The sequence below is a fragment of the Triticum aestivum genome, chromosome 3D, assembly GCF_018294505.1.
Source record: "Triticum aestivum cultivar Chinese Spring chromosome 3D, IWGSC CS RefSeq v2.1, whole genome shotgun sequence".
Lineage (NCBI taxonomy): Eukaryota > Viridiplantae > Streptophyta > Magnoliopsida > Poales > Poaceae > Triticum > Triticum aestivum.
In genome coordinates this window covers 2,551,657-2,562,964 of record NC_057802.1, presented here as the reverse complement: position 1 = coordinate 2,562,964, position 11,308 = coordinate 2,551,657, and the positions used below count along the sequence as shown (strand labels likewise).

General features: G+C 46.8%; 1 protein-coding gene and 1 pseudogene across 1 annotated transcript; one reads left to right on the top strand and one right to left on the bottom strand.

Moving 5' to 3' along the window:
- The first annotated feature begins 471 nt into the window (after nucleotides 1–471).
- LOC123076739 (60S ribosomal protein L9) lies at nucleotides 472–2,376 on the top strand. The gene is made up of 3 exons (XM_044498854.1): nucleotides 472–906; nucleotides 1,462–1,584; nucleotides 2,120–2,376. Exons 1-3 carry the CDS (start codon nucleotides 544–546, stop codon nucleotides 2,201–2,203), a joined length of 570 nt encoding a protein of 189 aa, XP_044354789.1. The 5' UTR covers nucleotides 472–543; the 3' UTR covers nucleotides 2,204–2,376.
- Nucleotides 2,377–8,490: 6,114 nt separating this feature from the next.
- LOC123073584 (noroxomaritidine synthase 2-like) lies at nucleotides 8,491–10,391 on the bottom strand (annotated as a pseudogene).
- Nucleotides 10,392–11,308: the final 917 nt, after the last annotated feature.

Sequence of the window (11,308 nt, the reverse complement as noted above, 5' to 3'; positions counted from 1 at the left end):
GCACTTACAAAATGGGCAAGATTGAAATTCAACTGTTGAAGTAGCTCCAAATATTGGGAGAGAAACAACTCACCGAATAGCCGCATTAGTAAACCGGTGCTACGACGGAGATCGGCAATCCCGCCAAGTATACCGACAAGGCATATCTAGGCAGACAGACATTAACGCAGGCATCTTGGTCGCATTAACATAACACTAGACCGAGACGACCTTGGTGACACTAACATATATTCCAAAGAAGAAGAAGAAGAAGAAGAAGAAGAAGAAGAAGAAGAAGAGTAACTGATGTTGGGCCGCCGCAGATTGATTCACGCACATGCTGTCAACTGTCGTAAACGGGATGAAGGAAAAAAAGAGGAGTATTGGGCCAAACCAGGGCCACCCATTCCCTCTCCTCCCCCTGCCACAGCCCACAGCCCACAGAGAGAAAACCCTAGCGACGCCAGCTATAAAAGATCTCACCTTGCCAGACGCGCCGCCGCCGCCGCCGCACCACCGTCACAGAGGAGGAGGAGGAGGAAGAAGAATCAGCGTGGGGCGAAGATGAAGACGATCCTGGCGTCGGAGACGATGGAGATCCCGGAGGAGGTGACGGTGAAGGTGTCGGCGAAGATGATCTCGGTGACGGGGCCGCGGGGGACGCTGACCCGCAACTTCAAGCACCTCAACCTCGACTTCCAGCTGCAGGAGGGCGGGCGGAGGCTCAAGGTGGACGCCTGGTTCGGCACCCGCAAGACCATGGCCGCCATCCGCACCGCCATCTCCCACGTCCAGAACCTCATCACCGGCGTCACCAAGGGCTTCCGCTACAAGATGCGCTTCGTCTACGCCCACTTCCCCATCAACGCCTCCATCACCGCCGCCAACCGCGGCATCGAGATCAGGAACTTCCTCGGCGAAAAGAAGGTAAATTTCTTTTCTTTTTCCTTGACCAAACAGTCAGATCGGCGAGCTCGATTTAGTGGTTCTCTGATGTTCTGAGCTGGTCCTGTGCATAGGAAATGTGTTCTTCTGGTTTAGCTGCAGCAGAAACTTTGTTGAGTGGACTAGTTTATAGGCAGTCAAATCTCTGTTCATGTACCATTATGTATATGTGATGTGCCTGTGGCTTTCTGCCCATCAATCCACCCCTGTGTGTTAAAAGGAATCATTTAGGTATATAAATGAATGCAATTTGTTCACCTTGGGTTGGGATCATTGATGTCAATAAGGCAGCAATTGTGCCAAGCTTGTTAAAATTGTTTGATCCCTCAATGCCAATGTTCTCAGAACAGGAGTCAATAGCATTGTTTACTCTAGTGTCTGTAGGGTAATTGGCCCATAGAGCTGCCTAAAACAAATTGGAGTGTGCTATGCCACTTTTGACATTGAACGTTTGGTTTTTTATCTCTTGTGACGCCCCTATGTGTGTTGTTCAAGTCATGTATGAAATGTACTGGTGTTCTTGCTTTCGTTGAACAGGTAAGGAAAGTCGACATGCTTGACGGTGTGACGATCCTGCGGTCCGAGAAGGTCAAGGATGAGATCGTCCTCGATGGCAACGACATTGAGCTCGTCTCTCGCTCCGCTGCCCTGATCAACCAGGTTAGAGTTCTTTCCCATATGGCCATATGCTTCTCATACTACAAACTCGCGTCACAGGTTACCTTGATTTTAACTTGAATCCTATCCTGTATGAGATCTTATATCATGGGACGGAGAAAGTACTAAAACACCAGCATGCTTGTGTGTTGATGCAACGTTCCCACTTTAGATACAGTGTATATCATGGTTTGGTATTCTGTGCTTGTTGCAAAACGACCTTATATCATCGGATGGAGAAAGTACTTCAAGACCAGCATGCTTGTGTGTTGATGCAACGTTCCCTCTATAGATACAGTGTATATCATGGTTTGGTATTCTGTACTTGTCGCATTTGCCCTTGTTTGTTCACAGCGATTTGTTTCACTGGAAGGCCCACTAGTATATAATAAGTGAAACATTTGCATTTAGTATCTGATTGAATGAACTATATTACATGGTAGTACCAGTGTTGCACTTGCAGCATGTGCTGTATCTTGATATTGCAGTGACGATCATCTCTATGCTGGCCATTAAATTTTTTTTTTGCTTGAACCAGAAATGTCACGTGAAGAACAAGGACATCAGGAAGTTCTTGGACGGTATCTATGTCAGCGACAAGGGCGCCATCAAGGAAGAGTAGGGGTGCGACCTATCTGCCGTAACCCCTTTGTAGCTGGTAACAGAAACTGTCCTAGAGGAGGGTGGGTGTTATCTGTACTGGATCGATCAGGGATGTCATGTAACTGGAGAAGGGTGTTCCTTGGAGATGTGTTTGTTTCACCGGTTGATAATACCTCTTGTTATCTGCTGCAATGTTTTTTGCTTGAGCCTTGTCGGCTACTTTGCCTATTGTTACTACACCTACACCTGCCAAAGGAGAACAAGTGATTGACGTGTCCTCTGACTGAAAAAAAAATCATAGTGAGGCACTTGCAGTTTCGTCCCTTGTCAGCCAAGTTTCGTATCTCCTTATCGTTATGTCTTCAGAGCCACTCGTTTTTCCTCCATGGCTGCTTCTTCCCTCCTCAAGCCAACTCCATGACCCCTCGCACATGATTTTTGCTCCCCACTCGCTGCTGCTCTCCCTTGACATGGCCGCATCCGATTTTTGCAGCAAGGAGTGGCTGGAGACGACAACGCCACACCCTCTGATGTGCTGCAAACCCAAACTGTGAGCTGCCTGTCAGGATGCTGGGAACGGCAAACACAGATGCTACATGTGGCCATGAGGTTTGCTGGAAGCAGTGGGGGAGATGCTGGAACCAATGTCGCTGGAAGCTGTATACGTTGCCCGGGCGATGTTGGAACATGTGTCGCCGAAAGCTACAACCAGAACTGCTGGAACCAGTTGGTAAAAATGCTGGAACCGAGTACTACCGGAGCTGCATTCACAAGCAATGGTGCGACGGCAGCGACCTTTTTGCTGCAACCGTTGTTCTTTTTTGCTACTACCGGCGAGGGAATTTGCTACATCCTTCATGGCGGAGCTGCATAGTGCTATGGCCTGGCAGACGATTTTCTTTGCTGGAACCGGCTACTAGCGGAGCTGCAACCACGCGATGCGGGTGCTGGAACCGTTGCCTAGGAAAGCTGTAAGCGGTGTTGAGATGACGACGGATGCTGCTGCTCCTTGTTGTACCTCTTGGATCGGGTAGGCTAGAATTCCGGCAACAGTGGTGATAGGTATTACCTTCTCCTTTGCCTGAAGAGCTGCCGCCGGTGGCCATGGTGGGATGGTGGCGGCTGCGGTGGCAGAGAGTGGGTGAAGTGGTGACGACGCTTCCCGTCAGCACTGCACTTACCCTAGATCGGTAGGGATGTAGGTGGGGCGTACGGCGTTGCGACGAACCTCGTATCTCGAGCCGCCTACCCCACCTCTTTATATATAGTGCAGGTGACAGGGGCCCGTCGACCATAGTGGGTTGAGCGCCCCCGATCAGGGCGCGGATCTAAGGGTCCGGTGGGCCGTTGCGCCCACACGGTGGAGATCAACCTAACATTCTCCCCCTTGATCTCAACTTTTACTTTTACTCGTTTCATAACAGATCAGTACATAGAACATGTTTCATCGTCACAGCTCAATTGCCGATAGAATCAGACAGCCACAACGTACCTCTCAGTTTTGAAACAAATTCTTTAACCTTGGGCCCTTTTATTGTCCGGAAATTTTAGACTATACCATAAAACCCATGTCGACTGTGTGTTCTCCAAACACACTGGGCGGTAAGCCTTTAATAAGCAGATCTGCAAAAACTTGTTTGTTGCTTTTATGCTCCAAGCATTTCAACATAATTCCGGACTTTTCTCCTTAACAACGTACAACTTTGTGTCAATGTGTTTGGCACCACACTTGACTCGTTGTCATAGGAGTGAATTACTTAAATGGTTATCGCTGCTGTCAACCATTATCAACTCCGAGTACAGGTTTTCATAACGATTTTGCCTGTCCCTCAGCCTCATATCATGCTATACTTTATATTTGCATCACATTGATGATAAATGATTCATTCTATAGAGTTCTTCCACACAAAAACTCCTAATGTGAAGGTCAACGACGGATTTCGCTGTACATTTCACAAGTTTTTATCTTTGTACTCACAACCTTTTGAGAGCACTTGTTTCTTTCAGCATGAGGCCGATATCTTTGACTCCATTCCATCAATTTAAATATGTACTGGACATTGCCAAAACAACCCGGATATGTGAACTATGTCACGGTAATGTTACACTTTTCCATTCATAAAGCTTCCAACAGCTGAAGCATATGGTACCATATTCATTTGGTCTATTTCACATTAACTCTTGGAACACTAAAGTTCCCAAAATCATTACCCTTTACTATAAGAACAGGCGTAGGTTTTCTCACATGCATACTTTAGAGACTTTTCAAAGTATGCTCATGCGACACTCCTAATACCCCCTTTTTCTTTTTTTTCTTTTCTTGGTGAATCTCAATAATTATAACGAGAGTCACTCTACTGAGAACATTCTTTTAAATTTTGAGAACAAGAACTTCTTTTCTCCTGCTGCAGTAGATTGACATCACCATTAGCAAGTAGGACATCATGCACATGCACATGATTAGAAAATGAATTTCCGTTCTATAACTTTGCATGAATACAATTGTCTTCTCATTTTCTTTAACCCAAAAAAATCTGATTCTTCTAACTTTAAATGCCACTGTCTAGAGACTTGCTCTAGTCCACAAAAGACTTCTTGAAGAAGTATCCCTTGTGTTCTTTACTTTCATCTGATGTAACTCAGATCATGATGTCGATCATGATGTGCCACTAACAGGCAAATTGATCCTATAGTCTTTCATCTTCAAGAAGCAATAGGTATTGCAGGACCTGTATCACAAGATCCATGTTTACTCATTCCTCCTTTATGGAGCTAATAACAGGTGTTGTATAAGTCATACAACATGCTCCCCCAGATACAATCTATTCGAGTCTTAGGTATTTTCATACCATGCTCCCCCAGATTACTCCATCTTTACCAAAAATGGCGTATCTTTAAACTTTATTATTTGGGTTTATTTTGTTAAAACTTTCTTCTTTATGGCACTTTAAGCACCGTCTTAGTATTCCTTAGTCTGCTTTCGGAACTGTAAAAGATCCAGGAATACATCTATTTCTTTTCTTTAGGGGTATTATTATGATCGTTGTACTCCCCCAGATGATCACATTCTTCATTAATGGATATCTCATATTTCTTTCTCCGCCTCGAAATGTGGCAAGAACTTTTCTGCCACAATTTCGAAAAACCATTCACAACTCTTGTGAATTGAGGAAACTTTGAGTATCTACTTCATGTATCTGATTACTTCATATGTAATGAAGTTATCTGTTAACGGTATGGGAGTACTTTTTCCTTATTCCTCATTCCATTTCGGAAACTCAAAATAGTTCTTTATCATTAGTACTTTTATAAGTCACACTTGCATATCATTCTTATCTTTAGGTTCGTCTGTAACTTTTATTCTCTTTGGATTTATTGAGTGCTTAATGACCGTTGCACATAAGGTGTACGGTCGATACTAGGAAAGCATAATAGCTACTCCATACTTTTCTCCCAGAGTGGGACACATTAAACGCACATGAGTCATCATATCTTTCTCCTGTCACACAGGATAAGTCTTAGCCAAAATTTCTCCTGACGTATAGGATTTTTGACATAATACTATGTCAACTTTACCCAGTTACGCAGGTATTTTCCTAGACTTTCCCCGCCATGCGGGTTTTATCATAATCCTCTTTTCCCGCTATGCGGGTAATTCCCTGTAAGGAACATAAATGCCAGAACTGGCTCTTTTGACTGCATATGCAACCATGAAATTCAGAAATAAATCCGAACGCTCTTTGACACACATGCTTAATCCGACGTTGGTCAAATTAAACACGCATGTTGCTTGTTTCATCTCAAATCGTGTTGACTGAAAAATCTTCTTCATATAGGATACATGAAAGACATTCGTCAAGCAAGACTCTCAATGATCTATTTGTTTTCTTTTCTTGGATTAATATCCAAGAATTTTTTTCTTTTGAAGCCATTCTTTAGAGAGAACATACTCCCTCACGTTATGACCTTTCTTGGTCATCTTTCGGGTAACAAGTACCCAGCCATTCGCTTTCACGAATGAAAGCATGGAAAACTTTTAGTCTGAGAAAACTTAGCCAATAATCAACAATAATGAGCATAAAAAATAACCCTACGTTGGTCTGGTTAAAAAATATGCACATTAAAATTTTTAAAACTTCCTTTTTATACTCTAAATCACCGTTGTGGTAGAATTAGAATAAAACTCATTTTTCTACATTAATTCCATATCACCGTTGGGCAAAAATGGAAATAATGCATATAACTCATAAACAATGTGATGATAGTATTTCTATTAAACAACTTTGCTAAGAAATAATCATCATCATCAACTTTATTGCAGCGGAAATAAGAAATATACGTTCCTCTAGTTCAAGAGCATTTCTTCATCTTTAACTCTTCTCTAAAAAATGATCACTTTGATACAAAATTTATCAGAGATTTAAGCTTTGAACATAAGACTCATAGAATTATAGTACTGTTATCATCAACGTTGGTCAGAAAATAACAATACCATATTTTAACTTTAAAAAAAATATCTTTCTTTTATCATAACAAAACCTATCTGCATCTTATTTCACCTGCATCTTATTTCACCCACAGGGGAAAACATTGCTAAGAACAGTTCTTCCAATTAAATTTTCCCGTTGGTTCCAATTTAATTGGAGGATAAAACTTTTTCTTTGCAGCGGAAACTTTACAATATTCTACTCAGAAACAATTCTATACTCTTTTACTCTCTAAGCAATTTTAACCGGTTGGTTCAAAATTGCATTAGAGAAGCAACAATTTAATCTTTTACTTTAGTTCTATTCACTTTTAAAAGAACAATTCTTATTTTGCAGCGGAAAACATGAATAAAAATTCATGAACTTTTTATTCTTTACATATACTTTTCTTTGACCAAATAAGAATTCATGAACTTTATTATTTTCTTTGTAAAATTCATGAACATTTCTTTATGTGAAAATTTTTTATTTTCATTTTCAGAAACTTTTTCTGTTTACTTTTCTATTTTCTAAACAAACTTCCTTTGGATTAAATTTGAATAGAAAAACTATATAAGATTTTTCCCAAAAAAAAATTGGACAAAAACTATTAAAACGAAAAAAGGAAAACGGCAGCGCAGCCTCGGCCCAGCGCGCGCGGCAAGCAGCGGAAGCGAACAACCCACGGCCTGCTCCGCGCACCGCGCCGCTCCAGCCGAGCTTATTCTCGGCCTGGTCAGACGGCCGAAACCTAGCGGCCCACTACTTTCAGCCCACTTGGCCCGGGGCGGGGCTAGGTCTTTGCTGCTGACCATTGATCCGTATCCAACGGCCCAGCGCGATCATCGCTGGATCAAAACCTGGGAGAGAGCTCCTGATGGAACCCTAGCCCCATTCTCTCGTTCCCTTCGACCCCCTTCTGTCTCTCTCGTGACGGCGGAGGCAAGGAGCTGCGCTCCGGCCGCCGGCGGCGGTGGAGGAAGCCACCGCTCTGCTCTGCCTTTCCTTCCTTTTCACCTCGCACGCTCCCTCTCTCCTCGTTGTTTCTCTCCTTGCCGCAGACAGCAGGAAAAGAGGGGTTCGCCCCTGCTACCGGCGACGGCGTCGCGCCACCGCGCCGCGTAGGCCACCCTCCTCCTGCTTCTTTCTCCTCCTCCCGCAACAGAGAGAGTGTGAGGCACGGACCAGGATCTCCTCTGCTCCCCTTGTGTCCGAGACGGCGGAGCGGTCGACGGTGGCGCCGTTACCATCCCTTTCGCCGGTCGCGCGTTCCCTTACGGTGAGCGCGCCGCCGTCGAAAGGTTTGGCCGCGGTGCCCTTTGCCCCTCTCGGGGTGGTTCTTCGTCCGGACGGCTCGGCTTGCCGATGCCCGTTCGGATCGAGAGGAACTGGCGCGGCCGGAGTGGTGCTAGGAGATGCAAGACGAGGCGGCCATGGCCAGCAGCGTCCATGGCCAGGAGATGCAAGACGAAGCGGCCATGGCGAGGGACGCGGACGGCCAACCGACGGCAAGGTTGCAAGCAAACCAACAACGACGAGGTGCAATCCATGGCTGTCAGCGGGGCGGTCGACGGCGAGCGTCTCATGTTCTGAGAGAAAGACGACACAAGGGGAAGGGAATGAAACAAAGGGCTCGCGCGCAGATTGGATGGCCCTGGCTCGCTGCATCGGGCGGCTCGGGTGCCACCAGCCCAACTATTGGGCCGGCCAGCCAGCGCCCTTTCTACAATGCTTTGCATTGGATGGCGATGGGAACATATAGAGCTGGTTACTAAAATTACAATCTATCAAAATAGGAAGTTCTAGGATGTATAAAGTGCAAGAAGTAGCTTCCCCTCAAACAAGTTCAGCCGTGGCTTGGTTTCAAATTTTCGACATCCTCCGACAATTACTACAGGTGGTTACAAATTTCCAACCACCTCGACAACCCAAATAACTGGTGCCGCTTGATTATGTTTGATGCGTTTTTACAATGCCATGCCATACAACAGAGTAATAATAGCACTATTTATCATAAAGGAAAAATAAATTGCGATGGATGGATGCCGTTATAATTCGACAATACTGCGATTGCGTGCGGCCTAAAACTGTACTAGTGGCCCTTAAGTATGTGCACGCATAGAGAGCATAAAGTTACATTTCTCGCTTCTTCAGTTTAACCATGAGCCCATTCTTCACCTCTAGTATACAAGACGGCTTGGGTTGAATGCTCTGCCCTTCCACCGCTTGCACATCGAAGTTCCACAACATTGTGGCGACGCCAGTCTTCATCTGCATAATCGCGATGTCCTTTCCGAGGCACATTCTCGAGCCTGAGTTAAAGGCTAAAAACTTGTGAGATGGTACATACTTGAGGTTGTTGCCATCATCCGAGAGCCACCTATCTGGGTTATAGTCGAGGCAGTCTTTACCCCACAAGCCCTCCATTCTACCCATGGAGTGGAGAGAAATAAAGATGGTGTCGCCGGCTTGCACCTGGTGGCCACTTGGCATGATATCATCGCCGGACACCGTCTTGCGCTCGATTGGCGCTGGTGGGTACAACCTGAGAGTCTCGTACAAGGCAGCTCTCAGATAGACTAGAGATTTGGTCTCGTCCGGTTCAAAGATCACCATGGCACCCACACTGGACGCTACTTTGTTTGATGCAATGGTTGAGAGTTCATTGCGGATGATTGGCACGATCTTAGGGTTCTGGGTGAGGTTGTAGAAGAATCATGTTAGGGTAGTTCCAATTGTATCCCTTGCAGCGACCATGTAACCAATCATCATAGCATGGAACAAGTCATCATCAGCATAGTCAGGGTCATGGAGGAACGAAGACACAAAATCCACACCATCTTGTTCCTCGTCATTACCAACATGACATGTGTTGATCTTCCTCCTCTTCATCATCTCCACAACGAACCCTCGTAGCACCCTGTGCGCCATGCGAAGCTTTCTCTCAGGGCCGATGTTTAGTTGCTTCATCAACTTCCAGCAAGAAGCCGGCATCACGTGTCGGAGAAAACCGACCTCCATGACTATATCCATGGCGACTGCGGCGTCCATGGGTGGCATGTCTGGGGATAGGAGGCCGGGGTTCACGCCGAAGAGAGACGTAGCAGCCAGGTCAAACATAAACCTCGACATCATTTCTTGCATGTCGAACGGGGTGCCTGTGCTCGCCATGTGGGTAAATAAAGGGAGCAGGATGTTCTTCACCTTGTCACGGCAGCAAGCCGCAATCCTAGCAACCAACCGTGGATTGCTGAGCACGCCCTTGACTTTGGCGCGCTGCCTAAGACACAGCTCGCCATCGATGGTGAAGAGGCTGCCGCCCATGATGTCGAAGATAGCGGCGAACTCCGCGCCCTTGGGGAAATTGGTGTAGTTGGTTGTAAAGATGTGTCGAACGTTCCTAGGGTCGCATGTGATGAAGAACCGCATTCCGGTCCCAGGTGGGCCGTGCGCCCTGAAGTTGTGGCCTGATCCAGCGAGGACCAGGGTGCCATAGTCATGGATGTTGTGGATGTTGGCCACTAAGGAAGGGAACATGTGCAATATTGGCCAGTTTGTTGGGAGCACTGATGGGTTCTTTGATCTACAACTAGCCCTGAGGTACAGGTAGAGGGGAACAAGCAGCACGACCACTACGGAGATGAGCAGCTCTTGTGAGAAAAGAATTGGCATTGTTATCACTAGCGTGGGAATGCTACTAATAGATTTATCGTTCAATGAACATGCATGGGCGCTGGCCATGGCTTCATATATAGACAAGCTCCCTCCATGGTACAGTACTAGCTCAGTCCATATGTACCGCACAACACTAGCAGCGAGCGATGTGCACACGTATATTTCATTGGTATACTCTATTAGCGTCAATATTACTGCACTTCATTGGGTTGGCAATAGAACTTTCTAGTCACTTGTCTATGCTGCCTGCCTTTTAATTCCCTTTCGCATCTTAATTTCCGTCCTGTAATGGTCACAAATTCATGTGTTGCACCATCGGTGAAGATACTCTAGACGTCGTCTCTTGATGCCCATCACAATCTCATATAGTTTGGAGTCAATTGTAAGAAACCACCACATTTGTGGCTAGGTTTGCAGAAAACCACCAACTCGTTAATCCGTTGCAAAAAACACCGCAAAATCACTTAAGTCGTTGCAAAAAGCACTGATCGGGTGATTTGGCTCATTTAATCACTTTCTGACAGATAGGACCGAGTTGTAAGGTGCTGACTTGGCAACCAAATATCATACACACCCCCGTATCTAAAAATGAAAAGCAATCAAACCCCTCCTCCCAATCCCCGTGCGTTGCTCCATCTGCTCCCACCGGCTCCGGCGCCGCCACCGGCTCCCGTCGCCGCGCCGCCCCCACTGGCTCCCGTCGCCGCCGTCGGAAGCCTCCGGCGCCGCCACCGGCTCCCGTCGCCGCGCCGCCCCCACTGGCTCCCGTCGCCGCCGTCGGAAGCCTCCGGCGCCGCCACCGGCTCCCGTCGCCGCGCCGCCCCCACTGGCTCCCGTCGCTGCCGTCGGAAGCCTCCGGCGCCGCCACCGGCTCCGGCGCCGCCAACGGCTCCCGTCGCCGCGCCGCCCCCACTGGCTCCCGTCGCCGCCGTCGGAAGCCTCCGGCGCCGCCACCGGCTCCCGTCGCCGCGCCGCCCCCACTG